This window comes from Excalfactoria chinensis, chromosome 2 (assembly GCF_039878825.1).
Source record: "Excalfactoria chinensis isolate bCotChi1 chromosome 2, bCotChi1.hap2, whole genome shotgun sequence".
Lineage (NCBI taxonomy): Eukaryota > Metazoa > Chordata > Aves > Galliformes > Phasianidae > Excalfactoria > Excalfactoria chinensis.
The window spans coordinates 33,852,326-33,878,231 of NC_092826.1; the positions used below are offsets into that span (position 1 = coordinate 33,852,326).

Below are 25,906 nucleotides of genomic sequence, written 5' to 3' on the forward strand. Positions count from 1 at the left end.
ATATTGATCTTTGCCACTTCAAATGATCAGTCACAGTTGGAATAACAGGCAGTAATCTATAGGTCAGCCAACAGAGGGAAACAAATACCTACAAAATTTGTTAGCGAGAAACAAAGATGGGGAAGCATAGATTTGGGGGCTCAAGCCAATTTCGTAAGGTTTGGGCCTTGATAACTCTCTTAGTCTCCTCACATAATAAGAGCTTAGCCTTTCCCTTCCTCACCTAATCTGTATTTAAGTGATACTGCTGCTGCTTTCCAAAACATGAAAGCAGCTCCCCTTGTGAGTTTGCAGAAAGTAAGCAGTGAAAAATTAACATTCATATCTGCTACTCCTCATCCTCAAATATTTAAAGTAATGAGTAAGAAATAACATGTACTGAACATTTTATATACGAGAAGTCAGAAGAGAGACAGGGGCTTGAAAAAAGAAAATCTAAAATCCAGCAAAATAGTCCGCATTCAAAAGAAAGTCATACCACTTAAGCTTTCAGAACTTTGATTGCCAGAATCTGTAAATGAAGGGCTCAAAACAATATAAACATCTGTGCTGGACATTAAGACATGAAACGTTCAAATAATACGCCGTATTGCTATTTTAAGCTATAACATATCTGACTTCTACACTGTCTTTCTAAAAAGAGAAAGCTATCCATGGAGCTTGGTACAGGCTGTTCAGTATTTCATACAGTCAATACACCTGCTTAACATTTTTCTAATATTCTCTTCCAGAAGACAGAATGCATGTGGCTACATAAACTGAAACAAAAGATACGATTCCAAGAGTTAAAAGCTAATAGAGCAGTAACCAGTTTAATATGTATTCTAAAATTCCTCGTGTTCTAACAAAAATCTTGATAAAATGGCTACGTATTCTCCATGGATCAAAGAGGGTTTGTTTTGTTTTGTTTTTTCTTTCCAATATTTTTAACAGTAGACAGGGGAAAACACCTCAATGTTGGGAAAATGAAACAAAAAACTTTGAGAACAGTATATGCTTGCTAAACAAGAATTATGTTTATTTAGCTAGTGAATCACCTAGAGGAGTAAATTTTCACTTTCATGATAGCAATCTGTCAGGCTTGCAAACACCCAGAAATAGGAATTAAAGATTATTTTAAATGTAGTTATAAAGGTCATAAAAAGTCTGATTTAGACTGAGGTACATTTACTCAAAACTGAGATTCATCGAGTGGTAGCAAACAAACAGTTCCTCAGACAAATGCACTTTTTTCAGTATACATGTTACAGAAAAAAAAATAATAATAAAGAAATGTGCATTAACTGGTGGTGTCCACCAAGCTGCATATTAATATTCTCTTACACCAAACAGATTGAAACAAGGGAAATGTCATTCTAATATAATTTTATGTTACGTTTCATTTGGCTAAACTGCAGCTTAAAGTTGCTTTGCCATTTTAAAAGATTACTACAATAATTTTCACATGAACATTTAGACTTGAGTTTTACTCCAGGACTAAATATGGCATGATTTGCTTTTAATCTGTTGAATAGCTAAAATCTGACAATTAAAAAAACTACAAAGAAAAAAAAAAATTAAGTTGAAGCAATGTGAATCTCACATCATTGAACCACTTCTAATGGTTAAATGTTAGTATTTAACAAATTCAAAGAGTTAATGAATCCTTGCATTCGTTCAGTCTCCTGTGCCTTAGCTAGGATGCATAAATACAAAAGACAGCAGATACTGGTAAAAGCTTCAGGACAGAAAGTGCTTGACGAAGGTACAGTTCTCAAGTGTGTTTGGTGAGAGAGTATAAGGGCAGATGCACTGATGAGAACCATTACAAGAAGAGTCAATTTCGTGTTAAAGTGTTCAAAGATGTCACCTTAAGCAGAAAAAAGCTTTAATAACGTCTTCTTAGACATATTAGGCATTTCCAGAGTCTACATCATTAGTGTTGTAATTCTAGCAGGATATCTCCATACAGTTATTGTTTGTTTCTATTCCTCTCCTGAAAGAGAACAAAAACAAAGAAGAAAATCATGTTAATACACAAATAAACATTATTACACAATACACATTATTAATACACATTATTTTCTTCTCATTAAAGCAGTGGCATTATAAATTCTCTAAAATCAACCAACTAGCCTTCAAGGTCTTCTAACTTTATAACTTTACACCCATCTCTATGTACATCTTCTCTCTACAGTAGATACCAGATGAACAAAAAAAACCAAAGATCACGCTTCCAGATATCTTAATCAAGGACTACTGTAATAAACGTTTCAATGTGCTTAAGATCAACAGGTAAAGGAACAAGTTGCACCAGTACGTCTTCCTCCATGCAAACACATTGCTGTGATAAGATAAAACAAAAAAGGCCAACTATGCAATATTTTTGTCTAGAAGTTACTTACAAAAAGAGTGAGGTAGGAAGGGCTGGGAAAAAGACAAACAAAAACAAGGTAATAACAAGCAATGGCAGAAACCACTCAAATGCAAGCGTCACTTGCAATCAGGCTAATATTCACCTCAAAGCCATCACAGAGGTGTAAGATGTTGCATTTAGTATAAAAGAAGATGTCATGTGTGTAAAAACAAACAAACAAAAGATAAGCAATGTAAACATTTGAAGGGTTAAAAAATATAGTACTCATTTCACTGTGTATCTACCAGAGACTAATAAAATCTTCCAGTGTATTACAAGACCAACAGAGTAACATTTCCAATGATTGATCGTTTTCTTAAAGATAAGCACACAATTTAGTATTATGATTTCTAGGAAAAGAACAAACAGCAATTATTCTTTCTTGCCTTCATTACGTATCGTGCTAATTAGACTGCAGGAAAACACCACAGTTTGACTCTAAGAAACTAAGCACTTTTCTTCCATTAGAATTATTATCATATATTTTTTATAACGTATCACTGAACAAGTGATGTAAATGTTCGATGATACTTTCTGGAAGAGATAGCTCCCTGCCTCATTTCAAAGAAAACAGAACTAATTCTCACTGTTTTTATTACTGCATTACACAGGATGTTATAATTGGAACACAAACATAGCAAGGAAAACCAAAATAAACCAGAAGGCATTTAAACAATTCAAAACCACTATCTGATATCACGCTGAAACTTTTATTACGCTAGAAACTACTTAGAGAAGGTGAAAATTAACCAATAATTCCAAATAAATTCTCCCAAAAAGACATTATAATGAGAGTATACATAACATAGCTCCTAGAGAACAGTCTTCGAGACAGACTTCTGCTTCAAGAAAGGTTGCTTCAAGATGAATATCAAAGATGTAGGGCTTGCAGAGCTCTTGGTCACAACAGTAATCTCACTGCCCCAGCAGCTGTACAAATTAGCTCGTTCCAATCTCTACAACAGAACTTCTGTCTATTTAAGGAGCAATGTTAGCATTATTCCGCAATATTCTTTTTCCTAGTTCAGAGATGCATGGACTATATTTGCATAGTGATTTTAAAATGAGATTGATGCTATCAGCCATTAAATTAAATTAAGATATACTGGTATGTTAAGAGTGTGTCTCTAGGCTAACAACACATGATCACTGGGCCTCATGCCTGACTATGTACGTAAAGCATGCAAAAATAGCCTGCTTATGTACATCTTAGATTATTGCTGTACTATTAGCAGACTTAACTGCCAAGTGCTGCGAGCCACTACGGTGGTGTTATAGCAGCCTACAAAACTGCTATGTTAAATAATAATGTATCAATATTTTCACTATTTAAAATACTATCTATACAAAAGTAGCATCTTCAGTTTCCCTCCATCTGAGGTGCAGTCAAGCTGATGACACAACTTCCCTCTGCTTTCCAAACTGCTGTCTCTCTTCCTTATGCTCCTTATACTCAGATGAGTAACATCTTTTCCAAAACTCAGCATCTTAGAGTAAAAAGCTCCTCAGGTCAATCCACATTCCCTGCCAAAGGCCAGCACAGCCTGCTTCACTTCCCAATCTGCCATAGTAAGTTTACCCAGCTCTGGGTGGAGTTTTAGAGCAGGAGTGGAAAGCAACGAAGCATATGAATTAGAACTATGTGGGAATGGAACAGCTGGTTAGCAGTAACTGCTAGCAAGAGGCCATGAGGTAAGCAAGCTTCATGTATGCAACCAACTTTCTATACAAACTGACAAAGCCAAATCAGGGCGAACCTAAAAAGGTTTGGGCATTAGAAACATGTTTCAATTGAGAGTAAAGGAAGATATGTAATGAGCAGAACAGCAATATGTGTTGAATTGCTGACTTGAAAATTTCAGTGCACTAATTGAAAGATCCTGTGCTAAAAAGCAACCACAATGCAATTTATCCTCAGATTTAACAAAATCTCTATGCTAACAAAATTTCAAAGCAACAAAAATATGTTCTGATCTGATTTGAAAGAAAATGCTGAGATGCATGACACTACTTTCTGGAATTTCTTACCCAAACAAGGGAAATGAAAAGAAGATCATTTTTAGTAGCAAAATTTAAGTGGAAACCTAACAAAAAGAACTGTTACAGTCCTAAGATGAACTTCTCCCCCCTCCAAGGTCCTACAAACTGAAGCTCAGAGCGAGGGAAGGACTTATGCTTATTTTAAGATAGTTGAAGGTGTGAGCATTTGAAGTTGTGCATTTTTAAAGCCATCTGGGATTGCAAACTTGCACAAATTGCAGGTAGTTTCCCCACATGTTCAACTCCAGCACAATCAGCTATACTTGCAAAAAACACTGCAGATCTTGTGCATCATGCTGCAATCTTTAAAACCTTCATGCTCGAAGCTGTCTGCTTTGTCCCCCTGTCAAGAGACAGCATTCTTACAGCAGTTTCAAAAGGGAACGTGCAGCATTTTTTAGTTGCTTCAGTGCAGACTTCGATTTAATCTTCATGTTGATCTGCAACATAAGCAAACACGTCAGACTGCATTCTGTGAGGGGAAGTGCAGGCACACACCTCTGCCAACCCAACTGTGTGGGCTGGAACACCTGGCAGAGGTGGAACAGATGGCTGTAGAGGTAGTGAGAAAAAGCCACAGCAAAGCTACTGCAACCTCATTTACTAATGGCTTCAGCCATAATCTGCCATTCATCGTACCCCAGTGTATCACTACAGCTGGGACAGCATAAACATTGATTTCACTGCTCAAGACCACAACCAAGAACAGATTTGTGCAAAAAGCAAAAAATGCTAGAAATAGTTTACCACATTTATAGCAAGAATCTAATTGGCTATACATTAATGAAACTTTTAAGGTTGTGGGAAATGCAGGTCCTTATCAACATCTCAAATTCCAGAGGGAGGGTAAATCTGAAGACAGATTAAATACTTTTATCTGGTTGTGAGATAAAGACAACTAAGTAGCACTTCTAGTGATTCTGGGAATCTGTGAGGGAAAGATCAGATGGGAAGGATCTCTAGGAGCCCTGCATGAACCCAGAAATTCAAGTGCTCAAATACCATCTCCTCCCAAACATTTGGTTTCTTCTATTCCTTATTTCAACATGAAAAGTAAAACTCACATAAAATCAAAGATGTCAAATAAAATCTTACAACTCTAGAGCACTTCCTTTTCCAGTAAGCCATATGAATTAATACTCATCCAAGACCCTGCTGCTGTAGATCATTTGAGCTCCAGACAGCAAATATGGATTTCAAGCATATAAATGCTAGGGAAGTTTGAAAAGCTGCAAAACGCACTATTCCTATTTTCCATATTAATTTAATCTCAGAAAGATTCAGCAACAGCAGAACTGTAAATATTACAATGATCATGGTAAAATATATTTGAGCAGATCATTTTCAGTGGAACAGACAGAACATTCTGTATTTTGTTATACTTAAGAAAGAAATGAATTCACATCTGAACTTCCACAGCACACTAAATAACAAGGTATGAACATTCATCAGGCAGAGGTGGGAAAGAAACTTAACTAATTTAAAGATACTACGGAATGACTCAAAGAAAGGAGCTGCAAAAAAACAAACTCCATGAGCCAGAAAAGCTCTTCCAGACTTGTTTTCCCAGATGAGCATTGTCAGTGATGGATTGCCCAATTCTAACGAGACATAGTAAGTGCTTCCCTACAGTGCAATACATGTTGAAATATCAGATTTTAATTAGCTACACTACAGCCATCGAAGGAAGTTCATTAAAAAGTAAAATAAGAAACTGTGTAATTCTGAGTTTTGAAGCCTCAGAACTGATATCTGATGAACTGCAGAAAGCAGATAGCTGAAAACTTCTACTCAGAAGTCCATGGACAACAAAAACTTTACTTAACAACTCTACTAAGAAATCTAGAATAGCCTTAGAAGAGAAATGACATTCACTGCAGCTCTAGAAAATACTCTGGGGAAGAACTTCGCAGACTTTAAGTTCCGCCACTAACCTCTGCATACTCTTAACAGAAATTACAATCTGTAACTCAAATTTCAATTTAACACCTGCCATGAAGAATCATGACTACAGTTTATCTCGCTTTCTCATTCCATATGAAAATGGAATTAACACACAAATTTGCTTACATTTTCACAACTGAATGTGACCTTAAGTAGAGAAGCACGACAGTAATCAGTTAGCTCTCCTATTATGAACACTACCAGGCACTTAAAATGGAACCTGGCTCAGACAGTTCATCTGATTAGAAAAACACCACAATGCATGATTTCAGATGATTCTGAAGGTTAAAACCAATCAATTTTCGTACTGAACCTCAACAGTGTAGTTCAACTTTATCTGTAGAAACAGTGTTTCTAGATATTTAAGCTTCATACAGTTTTGACTGTTGGCTTTTCTATCAAAGCAACACCAAAAATCTATGTTTGACTTTCTTCTAACTAGTCCACCTCTGACATGAGTTAACGAAACAAGGCTGAAGTAGATGAAGTCAAGCAGGTTGTGACTACCTTACATACACATTTTTCATCAAACACATAGTGTTCAATGCTATTTGTTCTCAACAGATTCATCTGAGCAGGATGCAAAAGGCTACCCGTGAACAATCACAGATTTGCTTTTGCTCTGAAAGAAGCTTGGAACTGCTCCTGTGTCTTAAAAAAAAACAAGAACTTCAACACCGCATTCAGAAACACTGCAGCTCTAACAGACCATACTCAATTCAAGTTTGAAGTTTTGTTTTAAGAACCTACCTTCACATTTATGAACATTAAAGCATTAGATTCCAAAAATGATTCGCCTCAGAGCATCCAGGAAAACTACTCAGTTGATATTCTGAGCTTTTCCAATAGGGGTCTGTATATTGCAAGAGAAATTTGGTCACTATGCCCAGTAGAAAAGACTCTGAAGTCTTCCTTCTGCAGGCAGGAATTTCAAATCAAAAGAAAAGGGAACAAGATCCATTTAAGTCTCTTTCTAAACTAAAACTACCTGTGAACTTAATTGCATTCCAGCTCTTTCAATTCAACACTTCAATACTGGACCTCCCCTGCTGCAACACATTTTCCCTTACAACAGAAAGGCAGGCTACATCACTACTTAAATTCTTACATAGTCATTATATATCATTGATAACATCTTTTAATATCCAAACCCCTCCATATCATCTTTATCCTGTAATAAACTTTGAATACTAACTCGAAACATGAATGATTGCCTCAGCAAAACGCACAGAAACCATGGGCACTGAAATTCAAATGCCGGTAAGAAAACTTGCAGATCATTTTCAAGTGCTCCTAAATGCCTCACAATGCTAAAGCATATTAAGGCATAGGAGCTATACTTCATCACAGGATGAAAAACCTCCATCAGTGTCTAAATTCATCTTGTCACAAATAATTCTCATCTCTCACAACCAGGGGTACCTTCACCTTATGCACATCAACAGTAAAAACAATCTACTTCCTGACCAGCTATTTTTTTTCTTGCAACAGACGTGACACCTGCAAAACCACTTATTTATAAAGAAAAAAAATGCAGATATGCAACAAGTAATAACAGTCAAAATCTGAAAAGTATATAGCAAATGCATTTCTCAAAAGATATTTAAAAATCTTCTTTATTTACTGTTTTGAATCTTTAGCACACACACACAAAAAAAAAAGCAGTACAAGACAACAGCGCATCTATCAATTACCCACATTCAAAATGTTAGTCAACTACCTCTTGTTTTGACTTGTGCAAGGATTATGTGTTTATATCAGAGCTTGGCAGAGCTGAATGAGCTGGAGCAGGAGGAAAGAGATAACAGTTCAGACTTTATGGATGTTTTTTTCACTTCCCTCATTCCCCTACACGATATATTTTAGAAATATCTAATCACGCATAAAGACAGCAGTGTCCTAGAGTGGAAAGATATATTGTTTAACACGTTGTTTAAAACTACCATCTGATAAGACTGCTTATCAGAGAAACAGCAGCCACATCGGTATCACAACAAAGGAAAAAAACATGAAATTACTCTGAGTCAGAAAGTTCTGGCTATACGAGCACTCCTACAACAAGGTATGTAGTGCCAGAAGAAAACCAACATGGCAAATATTTACCTGCCCTTTAAGTTTCCTGTAAAGAAAAAAAGCCAAATGCAAATTAGATAAGCAGTTAAGATTATTATTATTTCATCTTCTCCTACAGATAATAATTATTTTTCAGGACAGTTACAATAAAACAATTTAATGCAACTGTTACTAAGTCAGCGGTCCGCAGTTAGGAGGAACCATGACTTTCTGTCCATCTTAAGCTAACAAGAAGTAGAATTCAGTACTAAGCAACACCAAAAGAGGTCCTCAAACAACAGATGATGGCACTTTTAAGAAGTCACCCCTTTGGCTGAGTGAAAACCTTGGAATATTTCAACAGCTGTTTGTTAGATTGGGGTTAGGTTATTTGTTTACTTGGCTGGTGGGGCTCTGAGTGCTTGGTGGTTTGGTTTGCTTTTGTTGTTCTGAATGTCAGTCTTCATTTTGAACTACATATATATTGATGGCCAGGTATATTAAATACAACAGAAGGTATATTAAATACAACAGATTTTTTGCAACTTATTTTCCTACCGTAATTACATGCTCTTAAACAGCATATTTTAAGCTGTAACTTTTTCAAACAATCCTCAGTCACGCACATTTACACCACAACCACAAAACAATACTTCAAACTAAGGGTTAATGCAACTGATGCAATTTCAGATTTCAACCTACTTAATACAAAATCAGGCTGTCCAGGGCTCCATCTAGCATGGCCCTGAACACCTCCAGGGATGGGGCATCCACAACCCCTCTGGGCAGCTGTTCCAGAACCTCACCACTCTCTTGGTAAGGAACCTAGCAACAAGTACATTTAAAATAGGATAATAGAACCTCAGCAATAAGTGTGAGTGCTGCACAACTTTGTTTCCAGTCCTCCTTTTACATCTCTGGCCCACAGCAGGGTAACATCAAGCAGTGACTGATACAGCAGTTCTAATATTGACACTCTGAAGCAGCCTATATCAAATGCAAAGTTAAGGAAGTCTCATTCACTGCACTCTTACAAGTATGCTGTCATAACTTGAACAAAACAATGACAAGTCATATTAGAAATTACTTATTGATTCCCCTGAGATCTTAGGGTTAATTTATATATATATATATATATTTTTTTTTTTTTTATATATATATATATTTTTTACAACCAATTACTTTCAAATAAGTTAGCTGGGATGAACAGTTATAGAGTAAAACAACATCTGTATCAGATGTTGTTGTTTTGCTTAGATCACTGGCTGTAGGAAAGTTTGCTACCACCTTTGCAACAACAAATGCGTAACCAAACATGAAGGAACATGCAAGCAACTACTGCCATCCGATGTATTTACTTTTTTAAGAACAGCAAAAAGAAAACTTATGACAGAAGCACTGGAAACAACCACAGCTGCCACAGAAAACAGGCCCTAACTCAATTTGCATGGAATACACAGTTCTACTGGCAGTAAGAAGTGCACTAATTTGTATACAGCTCCATAAACTTAGATGACCCTAAGTAATAAAGGATTACTCAACTAACCATAAAGTAGAGCTTACAATACTAATTACTGGATTTCTAAACCATGCGTGAATCATGAAGGAGTTAACAATTGAATGTTTACAGCTTAAGGATAAGTTGTTTCTATACTGCATCATAACAGAACAAGAAGAAACCTAGCGGTTTTAAACCAACACTAGTTGTTAAGGGAATGAGTTTAATTTGGACTTCCTATATTCTAAGATACGGCCCTGGGCAGCCTCATTTGGTGGGTAACAACCCTGCCCAATACAGAGAGTTGAAACTAGATGATATTTAAGGTCCCTTCCAACCCAAGCCATGCTATGAATTCTATGAATTTCCTTTAGGCATGTCTTAAATACGTCTTCAAAAAGGAAACCTCACTTCTAGACACGGTGTCATAGAATGGCTTGGGTTGGAAGGGACTCCAAGGAACATGAAGTTCCAACCCCCTACCACAGGCAGGACCACCAACCTCCAGATCTGGTACAAGACCAGGGTGCCCAGGGTCCCATCCAACCTGATCTTGAACACCTACAGGAACAGTGCATCCACAATCTCTCCAGGCAGCCTGTTCCAGCACCGCACCACTCTCTGTTAAGAACTTCCCCCTGACATCTAAGGCATGCAGCTTTACACTCCATACTTGTAATTTGCCACAAAAACCAGTTGCATGCTGTTGTAAAAGTATCGATGTCCATTGTGCAAGTACCTAACAAGTATGTTTGCTTTCACTAGAACTGGGAAAAGCAGCTGTATTAATAGAGAAATGTAAAGTTCAATACTTGAGTCATACAGTTACTGTATGCATCACTGAAAATATTAAAGATCAATATTCCTTTATTAGATAAAATACACAATCGCAGTCATGTAGGTAGAGACCTATCAAATGCTGCGTTTAGTACACTGATGTTTAAATTTAACATACACAGAAACATTACTAAATCCATGCTCGTTCCCTCCCTCCCACTACATGTCACGGATTTTACCTACTATGGAGGGATACAAACCACAAAACAGTTGCTAGGACACATCAGAATTATGACTCCTTTGGTAAGCTCTTTCACAAAAGTATCTGCTGTACTTATGAAGTCAACAAGGTCTTCATGAAGCGTCTTAAACCATCAGAAACTAAGGCGCTTCTGACACACGAAGGCTACACAGAAACACTTAGTCTTGCCTTTCTGAAACATTACTAAAACCATAAAGTTGTACTAAAACCTGAAAACATCAAATTTTCCCCTTACGTAAAATATTAGGTAAGATCATGGTCCAATCTCCCATCATCAAGATGGCACAGAAGCAGCAATTTTAATTTAGGACACCACTGTTTCTTAAAAATTCAGCAAAAACATTAGAAAATAAAAAGGTGTGCTCTGAAATTAATGCTTCCTGCTTTATTATGTTGGCCCATGGCATCAGAGGTTGATGCTAGCAGTATGGCAGTAGGGGTTGGACTTAACCTAACAGAGATAAGATAGTGGAGCAGGTGAAATTCTTATGCAGTCACAACGATGACAGCTTCAAAGAAGAACAAATTCAAGACTTTAATATCCCACAAGTCTCCAAATTAGCATAAACCATAGACTTAAGGGTATTTTTATGCAGTAAGTGGTGTGACGGACGAACAGAGAGCAAAGTCCCACTGATGCAAATTCACACTTCTGAATATCAACTAACTAGGTAAAGTAATTCCAGATCCCTGAAGCAGTTCTAACCGGAAGATAAATCACGTATTTACTGTTACAGTAACAAGTCTGGAAAAAAATATAGCAGAAGTAAATATTGAGACTAATGGTGAACAGTGCAGTTTTTAGTGGTAGGAGAGTTCACCTGACAAACAAGTACTGTAAAACAGTTTGAAGTGAAAGTTTTTTTTTCCTTTTCTGACTTTCTGAAACGTTGACCTCCAAAATTACGGCTTTCTCTACAGATTTATCACAGTTACACTTTTAATCACAGAAACAAGCTCCATAGATTTTTAACTGCACTGTCAGAATTGCCCAAAATATAATCCTGACACTGCATAAGTCATCATTATATCACTCGTCTGTTTCAGAAACCTACAAAAAACAAACTGAATCCAGCAGAAAATCTACTCTTCACAATAATCTTGTTGTTAAAGTTTATTAAAACAGAATCTTTATTTATTTTGTAAATAACGTTAACTTTATCTATAATTTCAAGTCTCCTCCTTTAACGACACAGAAACTAAAAAAAGTCTAAACTGGGAAACTTCATTTATGGATAATGTAATCTAAAATTTTTGTTCACTTTAAAAAGTAAAGCACTCAGAAGTCAACTTATGCACGCCAACGTTAGCACTGTGGTTAAAACATGTAACTTGCTTTATTAACACAGGTTCAAGAAAGTTAATTTTTTCATTATGAACTAGTAATCTCATGTACATACACCTTGGCAAAAAAGCACCACGTTCCAATTCAACACTCACACTGAGAAACTTCTGTTGTATGAAATAACGAGGTCACAAAGATCGAAAAAACAGGAGAGCTACTATAATACTGGTTTCTTACCCTACGCATGGCTTCCTCCTCCTCTTGACGCTTTTCATAATGTGCAAAGTCATCAAAGATTGAGGTGGTATGCTTGAAAGTAGCAATTATTTTAAGCACTTGCTTGGCTTTTTCTAGGGGTACTTCTTGAGTGTCCCTCGAATTGGTAACTGGTTTGTTGTCATTGTTTTCCAAGCGAATATGCCGCAGTTGGTTATTGGGAACGTCTTTGACAAAGATCCATTTGACATCAAACTTGCCCTTCCACTTATCCTGAGACCAGACGCCAGCATATGCATTGTAGTCCACAACAGACTTCATCTCAGCCACTCCACAAAAGTGTCCACTGCCATTCACGCTGAAGAGTAAATAGAGCGGGCCTTTTCCATTCAAGGAACGGTAAGCAGCATCCAAGCGCTTATTACCATGTTCAGTACTACACCAGATAGAGTACTTAATGGAGCGATGAATATCGTCCTCTGAATAACTTTTGATTATAAACACACGTCCATTCTTCAGGTTCCAATCGAAGTCTTTGGGATTGTAGTTGTTTATGGCCTTTAGTTTCTCCAGCACTGGGTGCACTTCCACACCAGAAGGTGAGGAGCTGACGGATACAACACCTAAACCAAAGTTTTCACTACCAGCTCCATTGTTCTGGCTGAAGCCCACACCCCTATTACGAGGCGCTACCCAGCGGTTTTGCAACTGCTGCTGCTGTAACTGGTGAGGCTGGGCCTGCTGCTGAGGTCCTTGTTGCTGTTGTGGTTGCTGTGGCTGAGGCTGCTGTTGAGGCAGTTGGCTTTGCACCAGTGTTGGTGGTTGAATTAATGGCTGAGGCTGCTGGATTATAGTCTGAGGAGGCAGTACTGGTTGGGCTGGGGGAGCTTTTACCACTGACCCCTTGTCATCCCAAGTTCCAATATTCATGTTGTGTTTTATAGGTGGTGGTGGTACAGCAGGGCCCCCAATGCCCACATTACCTTTAGGCTTGAGTTTCGGCTGAGGTTTAGCAGGCTTCCTTGCAATGGCAGCCCATGAGGTTGGTTTAGGTGCTGAACTGCTAACTGGGGGCACACTGTTGGCTGCAATACTTGTCATACCTGTACTGCTCAGAGCTGAACCTACAGTTTTTGTTACAGCAGCTGTCATATCTCCACCAATTTTCAGTCCAGTCATGCCTTGCTCAATGCTGCTAATCCCAGGCACCTTGCTCAGAGTATCACTGCCAAATCCAGCCTGTCCATCTGCTATGGCTCTCCCAAGAGAACTAGGTGGATAGCCATAGCTGCTGCTGTAAGCAGAGCTTTGTGTTGATTGTCCCTGAGATCCACTCGTCCCCCATGTAGAGAAGTCTGCATTCCCAGGAAAAAAATTAAATCCATGCTGCCCAAGAAACGGAGGGGTGTTTCCTAATGCCCCGGGTTGACTAAATACACCATCGGGTATGTAATGGTGTTCACCATTACTCATCTGTCCATAAGTTGTCAAGTATGGCATTGGAGGGTCACCTGCAGTTGACCATGCTGCTTCGCCTAAGGAATATGGAAATCCAATGGATGGAGCATAATAACTAGGCATATATGGGTCTGACATTGGTGGATAGCTGTTACTCTGCAAGAGAATAAAACAAAAATCAGCGATATATGCTCAGGACAAAATATTTCTGATACCATCCAAAACACTGTTAACGGTCATATGAATGAACTCGCAACTTTACCCATTCCCCCAAAGGTAACAAAGATGAGTAAAAATACCTGTTAGAAATAGCTATGTTTTCAGAAACCGCTTCAAAAAAACTAAGTCACAACAACTTCATAACTTTTATTAATAGTGAAACATAATTGTAATTAGGACTTAATGTTTTTGTAGTCTTGTTGCTTTTTTGTCAGACTTGTCTGAATAGGAGACAACTACCAGAACATAACGGTAGAAAGAATGTAAGAACATCTTTGTTTAGTGAGGAACAATATTCAAACTAAAATTCCCATTAAGAACAATCTGTGGTCTGGCAGAACAAAGTTTGCTCACTAAATCCAAACTCCACTCCCAAGACTCCCAAGAAATCAAAACAGTTATGTCTTTAGACGATGAAGTTCCAAGACAGTTGAAGGACTACCCACCACACAACTTCTGATATTGTTTTGGAAAGAAAAATGCAGCACATTATCACCCCTCCTTAATACTGTGTTACTTGAGGAAATGGGAAAGTAGGAAGAGTCCTCAAAAGTCTTTTAATAATTTGTCCTTTCCCTCTCAAGACCACTACAACTTACAAAATTAATATATATTAACTTCTGATTACAGAGACAATTCAAAGCTCTGAAAATAAGCCATTAACATTCCAGCAGAAGCATTATACTGCACTCCGGTAATATGAAGCTTCAATCTATTATGCAATCAACTGTGAGATATTCCTACCAACCTCGAAGGGAATCATGTCCATGCACTTGATATTTTCTCAGAGCCAATGAAACTGTTGTTTTGAATTTCATCCAAAATACAATTCATTGCAAATGTAAGGTGTAGGGCTTTTATTTATTTATTTTTGAAGAATCTTGTAACCAGTTACTTTTGAAGTTGGAACACAAGCAAGAGACATCAGAGCATGCTTATTAACAGAATCTTGTCCAGAATTTAAGACAGCTTTAACTGTTTCATGTTGTATATATTAAACACAATAAGATACAAAACTGTACTTCAACAGCTATTCAGGCAAGTAATGCTAAGAAACATCATTCAAAAATGAACTAAGTCTGGAATTCCATTGAACTCCAAAGTTAACTTCAAGACAGTAAGCAATGTTCACTTACCTGATTTGTCTGACTACTTAGATATGGCTCAAAATCATCATCATTTACTGCATCCTTTTGATGAATCGAACCGTTCTGTACTGAAACTAAAATTATACTTGTATTAGATATACTTTCTGGAAGACTGACGATACACTTCTAAACTAGGTAACACTTAATCGCCTGTTCACTGAAGTACTTCTACTTATGCTTTATTGAGACAGAATACATTATTGTTAAGCTTTACGCTGTTCAAATAAAAGAAAATAGATCATTAAGCACTACAGTCAAATCTCAGAAGAAGTCTGGAAAGACCAAAGCAGACTATTCTTGATGGCAGTTACCTTCCTGGAGGAGGAATTTCCTAAACTACACAGACAGAAAAACTACAGTCACCTTATTTGCATGGGCAGTAAATCCAGCGTTTCCAGAAGTACCAGACTAAGTGCAAATGTGCAGACCAGTGAGATCACACATATTCAATAGGTTCAGCGAAATCTGTAATATATACCTTTCTCCTGATAGGATTAAAGTCAGCAATCCACCAATGCAACAAGGAAGGACTATTTCAGCTGTCTGATTTTCTAATTCCTACACAACCATTAGACTGCACTGAATTAGCAACGTGTTAAGATTAGAAGGGACAATGTAAGAAACAGAAGTTCAGGTCCCCAAAAGCAAGTTTACAATCCTTTCCCAGCTCATATGCCACTATACCCAGGAATCTCTTCCTATCTGCTCTTCTTAGCTTTCTGTTTATTACCTTTAATAAACCTGCCTCATTTAAGGCATTAATACCTGCTTGGCATTTTCCAGTTGCTCAAATTACTTGAGGTAACTCTCAATTCCCCCCTTCCCCAGGCTATTGTTCAAAGTCAAATTGCAGAATTTTCTACTAAACTCCACAGTTCCCAGAGTGTAAAGCAGAATGGGGACTGAAATAAGCAGGTAGTTTATGTGAAATTATACAACTGAAAGACAAAGAAGTCTACTCGAAAAGAACTGACTGCTTTTCTGGGTGCATTTTTTACCGCTGTTACCTATCAGTAGGTTTGGTGAAAACAAGTTTTAGAGTAATCAATGAAGTGCTCTAAGAATGAATGATACCAGAAATTACAGCAAAGCAGCAGATTTTCTAACAGTTGGGGAAACACAGATACATGTTGACACCTGTTTTTCTCTTTTAGGAAAAGCCTCTGAAAAGTATATACAGCTATGTAAGTAAACCTTCAAGCTTTTTGTACATAGAAAGCGTTTTAAGGTCATCTTTTGTTGCTTGGTTGTGTTCCTTCCCCCACTAAAGTTAACACTGCAAACCAAACACTTCACAACTTCTTCCATGTTTGATTTCAATAACAAGCTGTCTTCAGCAAATTAAACTAACTGGAAAAATAACAGAGGAATACACATAAACATATGGGAAAAACAAACAAACTTGAAAAAACATATTAATTTCAGACAGCGGTAACAAGAGATGGAAAAATCATAATTTAATGAAGAACAATAGAAGATTTGTTCCAAAGCAACTACCTGAGAAGAAGGGAAGCGACCCCCATCCTGGGGTTTTAGAAGACAGATCTCTTGTTATACACTGACACAGCATTTGTGTACCAGCTACAGACGAGTTTGACTAACAATGGTGAACACAACGTGTATTAAAACATGATATAAAACTATTTCTAAATTAAATAGCAAATTAAGATAATATTGATTTTTTGTTTGTTTTTCCATAAATAAGGAGTTTCATTAACCATCATGAACTTAAACACAACGGGAACATATGGATGTTCTAGAACTCTATACTCCTATTCAAATTTGTCCCAGTCACACAAGAGAATGATCCTCAAGGTCTCTTCTACACACCCATATGCCGTATCTATTGCTTAGTCTTAACCAGAGACTGCAAACAGCAACATCTTCATATACAATTTTGTTGTAACAAAACATAACAACAACAACAAAAAGAGGAGGGACATGAGTTTCTTAAAAGCATGCAGCCACACATGAGGCAATATACAAACTACATGCCAAGATTAGAATCCTATCCAAATTAATCTCTTCATCCTGACAGCTGATCTTCATAACAAGAGCCATATTTATTGTTTCAGAGGCATTTAAAGGTCTCTGAAGAGAATTATTTTGGTCAGCCATAACTAACAGAATATTCTTATAAATGTGCTTTCTTTCTTGTTTATTCTATACTGAGATCAGCAACACAAAATAGTTCTGCGCTGCTATCTCTACTACTATATGTATACACTTCTCAGTGAAACAGCATCACTGCAACTCTTTAGCTTCTCACTCTAACTTTACATAAGGTGTTTATAATGAAGAATGCAGCCCACACACGTATTTAACAAGATAAAACAGATTAAGATGCATGCCTCATACCCAAAAAACTCATATTAAGGTTTATAACTGAGTAGGGCAGTGATGAAGTATAATACCAGAAACTAACCTACAATTACTAAAAGCATCTGTATCAATCCAACTCTGAAAATACAGCATACTTCCATGTAAAAATACAGTGTAATTAGATACCAAGAAGAAACAACTCGTCAAATAAAGGAATTTAAAGCTTAAGTTGCTTCAACTGCTGCTATCCTTTGAATAACCACTAGCAAATTGCACAAATGATGGCCAAAAGTATTAAGAATAAATTTCTCCTTAGAAGTTGTCACTACATCCAGATTAACATGGTACATCTAAGTACTTAAGGTAACCTGTAGTGCTCCAATCTTGTTTTAAACCTAACCCTATAAATAAACCTCCTACAAAACCAAAAGTATATACAGGTAAACACAAGTCAGCACTTTCATAGGTGCAATGTGCTGGCAGAAACTAAACAAGGGAAAAGGGGAGCTTGGTGAACATCAGGTCCTCGTCATCCCCGCTGCAAGACATCATTTGATTAATATCAGTTTGGATGTCTTATGTCAACTCTAAGGTATCTGTCAAACAGAGTAAGAAAACTTTCAAGATAAGATCATTTACTGGTTCAAGTCTGAAATACTGGAATTAATGCCCAACAGACTGATACACTGTTCTATAACCCAGATGTATAATCCCACACATTGCAGTCAAAGGAAAAAGCACATAGCACCTACTTTTAACTAACTAGAACAAAGCATCAAGAGCATTCACCAGAAAAATGCAAGCAACTTACTTCTCAATATCTTTTGAAGGCTTAGTATTTTTATTTGAACATGAAAATTACTTCATTTGCATACCAAATCACATCCTTCTCAACATCACCATTCCTATACATACGCACAGAACTTCAGATTAATCTGCTGACTCAGTAACACATATTCCCTCAAAGTCCCTTTAAGCTGGGACCACATCATGACACTGGAAAAGATTACTGTCTGCTAACATTTGGAAAGTAAGAATTTCTGTCACTAAGTTAATATATACTCTCTAACAAACTTCTGATCTAACAGCAATTACTTCAGCCAATCCTGTGCTACCATCTTCAATCTCCACATCCTTTAATCTAACACCAAATTCAATTAGTTTTGTAAATTATTTGCTATATTTCATATTTCAGTAGAATTGAAACGATTATTGTTTTTTATTGGTTTGTTTCACCTCCATTTTCATTGATATCATATTATCACCAGGAGAATTGTACATTATTTAACAGGATGCAATCCACTAAAATCCAAGCTCAAAAATGCAAGAACCTCCTTAAGACAAGTTGAAGCTGTCTTTGATTTACACATTTTCCAGCACATACAAATTATGGCACACAAAAATACAATGACTTGTGCATTTTAATTACTAAACAACCTGCAGGACAGTTTCTCAAATGTAGCTCAATACTTTACTTTACTTTAATTTATACCATTGGCTGTATAGGTCAAAAACTACTCCTGTGATTCTCTGACTGTTCTAACTTCTCTAGAAATACAGACATCATCATTTGAAGAACAAAAAGCCACAAACTACTTGCTAAAATGAAACTGCCTTCCTATTTAAGAGAAATACAAAGGGCAGAAACCCAACTGTTTCAAAGAAAAATCGTAAAAAGTAATCCTTAAGTATTGGAATACGAGAGAACAAGTACTCAAAAAAAAATGACTGAACTGAAACTAAAGAGGCAGACAGGTTTATTTTTCACTGAATGCATGCTGAAATTAGAAGGAAACAGGATAGATTCAACAAGACACAGGAAGCACATGCCAACATGAGTGGTACATATAGAAGTAAATAATCTGCACACAGAACAAGAGAATAAGTAGTGTGGATAACATTAAATGACACTTCACAGTGAACAATTAAGATTAGTTCAGATAATAAACAGCAGGGTCAAAAAGTACACAAGTTCCCCAAAAACATTTTTAATCTGCATGCACAAATAACCACATTGAATGCATCACACAGGTAGCTGTTTGCATACTATCCTACTGCTCAGCTTACTAAGCAGATAAGAAATTGATTGGCACAAGCGTGCTGACTACTTAAACAGAAAACCCAAGTAAATTATTAGGTTGGGTTTCTTTTGTTTTGTTTGTTTGTTTTAATATCAAAGATAAGCTATAGACCAGAAAAAAACTGCAGGACATAATCAGATATGCTGCATAGGACAGACTGGTCAAGTATTTCAGAGTGAAGAAAAGTAGTTGGTCATTTCTGTGGGAGGGAATAAACCCTAATTTAAATACAAAAATGTTTTTAAAAGATGAAGTAAAAAACAAACAAACAAAAAAGACTTAGGAAGACACAAAAATATTCTTTACAGACAGAGCCAAGATATTTTCTGGAAATAAGAAGGATGATGTGTTCTGCTCACAGATATGAGTAATTAAGTAGTCACATGGCTCATATTTCTCAAGCTAAGAAAGCTGCTCAAAAGACGATTCTAATACACTGATTCCATTCACTGTACAGAAAGGTCCAAGGTATACTGTTAAAGTGATCATACAATCATATCAAACAATATCAGCTACAAAAAAAACAAGCTAATTATCTTATTACTCCTGGCAGTAATCTGAAAAATAAAAATTTCAATTGGCATACTATTGTACCACAGTAAAAATGCTGGGAAGTAATATTTGGTACACCATTTCCTGTTGTCTTCATCTGAAATAAGCCATCCTACAGCAGCATTCCCTTCCCTTAATTGTCTCAGAACACATTAAGCTCCACAAACAAGATCAGACATTTACACAAAATTACAGTGAATCAACTTACCTTTATTTCCCTGTCCTTTAGGTCTCTGTACATAGGAAGTGGGGAAAAAAGCAAAACAGAAAATTTCAGTTAGAATCCTCTGATGTTTTTGTCAAGATAATTTACTTTTACCAGATCTTTTCAATTTATATGTCAATTCAAGCTATTATAAAAGCATCCTGATGTACAAATCCAACAGAAGAGTTTTAAAACTGAAAGCATTTCAATTTCATCATTAAAATATCCTACAGACTTTACAAACATGCAAAGCTTAACTGGCAGCAGAAATCTGAATGAATTAATTTTGATTGCCCCTCCTTGAGAAACATAAGCAATAAACACAGCACAGCCTAAAAGAACAAAGAAAGTTAGCTTAAGATTACTGCCAGTGCTAGAGCTTCATTACCATATGTCATCGTTTAAATTGACTGATGGGTACTTATCAGGGAAAAAAACCCTATAATGCCTTGCCTTTTAAATGTACAAAAGAATATACGGTAGCATTGCAAGCTGAACTACAAGCTATACGCTCCTTGTTCAGTTAGTTACATCGAGAAAATGACACCATGTCTATGCGTTCACACAAGGAAATAATACCTCCAGCAGAATTTTTTATTTTTTTTTTTAGGATTAGTCATTACAAAACACTGTTAATCTGCCATGTACTAAGAACCACTGCAAATGAACAAGTTACGGTAACCTGAATTCCTCTATAAGAAAATAAAACAGCTTAAAAAGAAATAGGCAACTCCTAACCCATTCGAATCTAACTCATCTCCTCATGAGCAGATTCTCTGGCTCCACTACTCCCCACTAGTTTTTAACCCTGAAAGATTCAGTATTTACTGGTTTGAAAGTTTAGGCTAGGTTAGAGAAAAACACCTCCATCTTGCTTGTATACACATCTGTCTCAGAGTTCGGTCACCTCCCTCTCCCAAAACCAGAAGAAAACCACCTTAAGAAATCCCAACATCTCATCTGTTGGGATACAACTCATCCAGTCATGCAGAGAGCAACAAGAGATAAAAGCTAAAAAAAAAAAGTCGAGAAGCAGCAGCCCCCGAGGAAGGCTGGAGAGCAACGAGAGCTAAGAGACCACTGAGCTAGAAATAAGTGCACAAAAGGAAACCGGAGAGCATGCACAGAGACAAAAGGCAGAAAATACTGAAGGCACAGAGAAAATAAAAGGGGGGAAGGAGGCTGCGAGGAGAAAACTTTGGAGGAGAGGCAGAGGCCCAAGGAAGAAGCAAGAACCAAGGCAGAAAAGTGCCCGCCATGAGAGGAAAAGCGGCAGAGGCCTGGCAAAGGCTGAGAAAACCTCGAAGCCCTGCGAAGAATCCGAGAAGCTGGAAGAAGGGGAGGTTTGCAAGGTAGGAGGCCCGAAAGAAGAAAACGTGGGTGAGGAGAGAAGAACAATTAGAGAGAATGAGAGAACCAGAAGTCGAAAAAACCAGGGAGAGCCAGGAAAAGCTCTCCGGGAGCGGCGAGAGGAAACGGGCGCCTACGGGGCCTGGTGAGGGCTCAATCGCGGCGCGGGCAGACGCAGAGCCGCCAGGCCGGGCTGGGCCCCGCAGCGGGGAGGCGGAGCGGAGCTGGCGCGGCCCGGCGGTTATAAATAGGGGCTGCCGGGGCCGGGCAGGGGCCGCCATCGCGGGCGCCGATCGCCCGCCGCTCCCCATGGCGGCAGGGAGGGACGGAGCGGGAGGCCGCCGAGCCGCCGCCCTCCGAGAGCCGGCCGCGGGGAGATGGGATAGCGGCGTGCGGGCGGCCGGTACCTGGTCGACGCTGGTGGCTGACATTCTTCACGGGGAGCCGCGATCCCCTCGCTCCGCCTGGGCCTCGAGTGATTCCGCACGCCGGGGCCGCTCGCCCGCCCGCCGCGCCGCACGCCTCCGCCTCCTCCTCCCCGCCGCCGCTTGATTGTCGCCGCCGCCTGGGTTCGCCGCCGCCGCCGCCGATCGGGCTGCCGCTGGAAGGAGCCGGCCGGCCGCACGCAGCGCCGCTTCCCCCCCCTGCTCCGGGCTCCGCTTCCCCACAATGGCGGACGAGCTCCGGCTCCCACTTCCGCTCCGCGGCGCCCTGACCTTCCGCTCCCCCTCCGCCGGCGTCGCTGCTGACCTTTCCCTTCCCGTCCCCGCCTCCATGTCACGTGGGGGTGAAAATAGGCCCGCGCGCGCCCGCTGCCAGCGACTCAAATGGTGCCGGGGCGGGGCGAGAGCTGCGCGGGGTGGGAGCGCGCATGCGCGCCGCGAGGCTCAGGCGGAAGGGCCCGGCGCGGCTCCCCCCGCGCTCCGTCGGTGTCCGCAGTGCGCATGCTCCGCAGGGACAGCTGAGGAATGCTCGGGGAGGGAAGGGATGAACGTGAGCCTCCCACGCTCCGCTACGCGTGTGCGCTGCGCTGAAGTGCGGTGCCGGCTGGGCTGCGCTTACGTGCGCGGGGCGGTTGTGAATGCGAGTCTGAGGCTGTTTGGGCTGTGGCGGTGGAATGGCTGCGTCCCTGCTGTGCTCGTTCCACGTGGGGCTGTGGAGGCCGACAGCGCAAGTGGCGCGTCTAATGGGCGGGCCTTCTCGGCTGCGGGCGGCGACGGGCCTTCGGGCGCCAACGGGCCTTTAGGCGCTAAAGGGGCTTCAGCTGCACCACCGCTACCTGGGAGCCCACGGAGGGTGTCGGTGGTGCCGCCGTGCTCTGCCGAGGGCTGCGATGAGCCTTGTGACAAAGCCTCCCGTGTGCTGCTACGGAGATCAGGGTGCTTTGATAGGATGGAGTGTGAGAACGGCCAAAGTGTTTTCTGTACTGGAAGTTACACAAAACTGGAGTCCAGAGGGAAGCAGTAAGGATGATGAAAGATCCGAGCAATAAGTTCTGAATGATAGCAAGAAATGGCCTTAGCTGGACTATAAAAGAGATGGATGAGGGTTGATGTGAAGACAGTCACTGAGTGTTTTTATGTATGAAACAAAAAGAAATCTGCATGTTTTGAAACATCACAAAATAACAGTGGAATTAAACTGCAGTTTTGAGGTTGATCTTCTCTTACGACGCCTTAAAACACTATCAAAGCAAATAAGACTGTGCTGCTGCCTCTGTAGCACCGCAGTTACTGAGCAGGTGGGACCCTTGCGTTCATTCCCTTGTTTTCCTGCTCCATTGGTTGATGTGGCATGAACGGTTTACATGCAGAAAATAAAGATTCAATGCAGGAGAAGTGGAAGTAAGCACAGAGCATGGGCACTTAGGTAGAAATAATAACAGAATATTATCCTGAGGCTTAGGAAGTGTATATTTTTTTTAACCTTCTGTCTTTGGAATCATAAGATGACATTAAAATGCCCATTTAAATAAATGATTTTAGCCCTCCCAATAGACAGAGTTTTGCAAGTAAATAGGCAAGAATTTGGAAACAGGTATCAGGAAAAGGAGAACTCTGATTGATTGTTTTCAAGCTTCTCATTGTTTTTGGCCTTGTGTCATTAATTTTTTGAAGCTGACAGATGGTGAATATTCAGAGTTTTAAACATTGTTCCCCTCGGACAACTAATGTGTTACCTTTGAGAAAGTACTGGCCCCTAGTGACTCGATACCATCCATTCAGCTGAATTTGCAATGTAATCATGGAATAAATAAAACCAGCAGTAATTTAGAATTCAGTTTGCGGTGGTCGCTACGATTTGTGTGACAAAACTCCAACATGTTGCAAACCTTTTCATTTTTTCATAAGATATGGATATCTGTACTGGAAAGTGATTTTGCATTGTTCCTCCTTGTCTGTACTGCTAGGAATGTGGTGGAGTGAAAACTGTCCTTAAAGAGTACAAGTTCAGCAGGATTCCAGTCTGCATTGCAAGCTTTACAGAGTCTCAGGCTTAAACGAACCTTTTTGATGGGGAATAATGCACCACTCTGAGGGCTTGCTGGAATGCTCTGTGGCAATTAGTTCTGTAATACTATAGTTTAAGTTCCTGTGTTATGCATCTCTAGAGACTTTGGAGGTATATATGGTTCATTTTTCAAAATGCTTTTAGGCCCCTTTTTATTTTTTTTTCAGTCTCTAATTCTCCATTTTCTAATAATCATCTGTGGGAAAATTGCTTGTGATCTTAACAGTAATAGTTTGATTCCACAACCCTTTGCCATCGGATTACTGTACAGGAGACTTGCATGGGTACAATTGCATGGGTAATGATTTGCAGAGCTCTTGCAGATGGAGCTATGTCTAAACCACTGTACTGGCAGTTTCCTCACTGGATTTGATCTGACGAGAAGTACCAACCAACAGCAGCATTCACATCAGGACAGGATTCCAGTTCCTCATGGTTGTTTGAGGCACGTACTGAATGGATGTGTTCTTACGGCTATGAAAAGGTCTTACGATATTGCTTACGAAAAACAATGTGGCGATACCTCCTTCAAAAGCAGTTAAGACACACGTTCTTAAGTTCTTAGAAAATGTACTAAGGGATTCTTTTAGCATCTAAAGACCAAGTCCAAATAACCAGTATTTTCTCAAAGAGAGGCTCTCACTGGACTGTAAAACAGGTACAGTATTAAGTCTTGGCTACAGATAGAAAGTGAGTCTGAGAGTCTTACAAACTAATAATAGCAAACAGACAAGCTGTAAATAACATTATGCCTGTGTTTTTTCACACAATCAAATAGCTCAAAAAGTTTGTGAAACTGCTTGTTACAGAGGAAGAAAAATGTATTCTACCAATGGTTTTCTGTTTCTCCTGCCTAAAGTTGTATTAAAATATAATCTGTGGATTATGATCTAGTATCGGTAAAACACTAATAAATAGGTTGAAGTAGGTGGGCTCCAGTGATTTCCACCCACCACAGTTACTGTAATTCAGTGTGATTGAGAGTGTGGATGGTTCGTGAAACAAAGTCAGAAGCTCAGGTGGGTCACTGCTGAGGAACATGTCTTCAGAGTGTCTGAGTTATCAGCACACCTCCAGATGCGCCTTGGTGTTGCGGCTCTGCTCCCTGCTCTCTGGTCCAGAGGCTGGGTTGTTCATCTGTCATGAAGGACTGTCACACTGTGAAAGCCCACAGCGCTGCTACAAGGGAGTGGAAAGCAGTGCTCAGCTGCAACTAACTATATGATTTTTCTGCATGTGTGAGATTTGATAGTTCTGAGCTATTAAAAATAGGAGTATGTTTATTGTACATCACTTAGGCAGCGGTAATTAAACAACTACAGACTCTGTATCCTGTGTGAAATACAATCCCATGCTGAAGGCCAGGACAGGTCCCAGATTCCAGCAAGCATTCTTTTACAGGGTTTGGATAGCTTCGGTACTACGTTATCATATATGGGATGGTGAATTTCAACATGCGGAACAGGCGTTCTGGGAAATATATGCTTACCATAGAAGTGTAATAATGTTGTACAATATGTTACCGTTGTCAGTGCATTTCCTTTTCTTGGGAATGAGGAAATACAGGCTTGCTCTTATGAAAGAGTTCAAA

The 25,906-nt window shown here is 39.1% G+C and overlaps 1 protein-coding gene across 1 annotated transcript; it reads right to left on the minus strand.

The window, feature by feature from the left end:
- Positions 1-994: 994 nt before the first annotated feature.
- Positions 995-22,366, minus strand: YTHDF3 (YTH N6-methyladenosine RNA binding protein F3). Its single transcript, XM_072328601.1, has 5 exons — positions 22,212-22,366; positions 20,458-20,482; positions 15,283-15,368; positions 12,491-14,083; positions 995-1,975 (listed from the first exon to the last, which is right to left on the minus strand). Exons 1-5 carry the CDS (start codon positions 22,233-22,235, stop codon positions 1,952-1,954), a joined length of 1,752 nt encoding a protein of 583 aa, XP_072184702.1. The 5' UTR covers positions 22,236-22,366; the 3' UTR covers positions 995-1,951.
- Between the last annotated feature and the right edge of the window lie 3,540 nt (positions 22,367-25,906).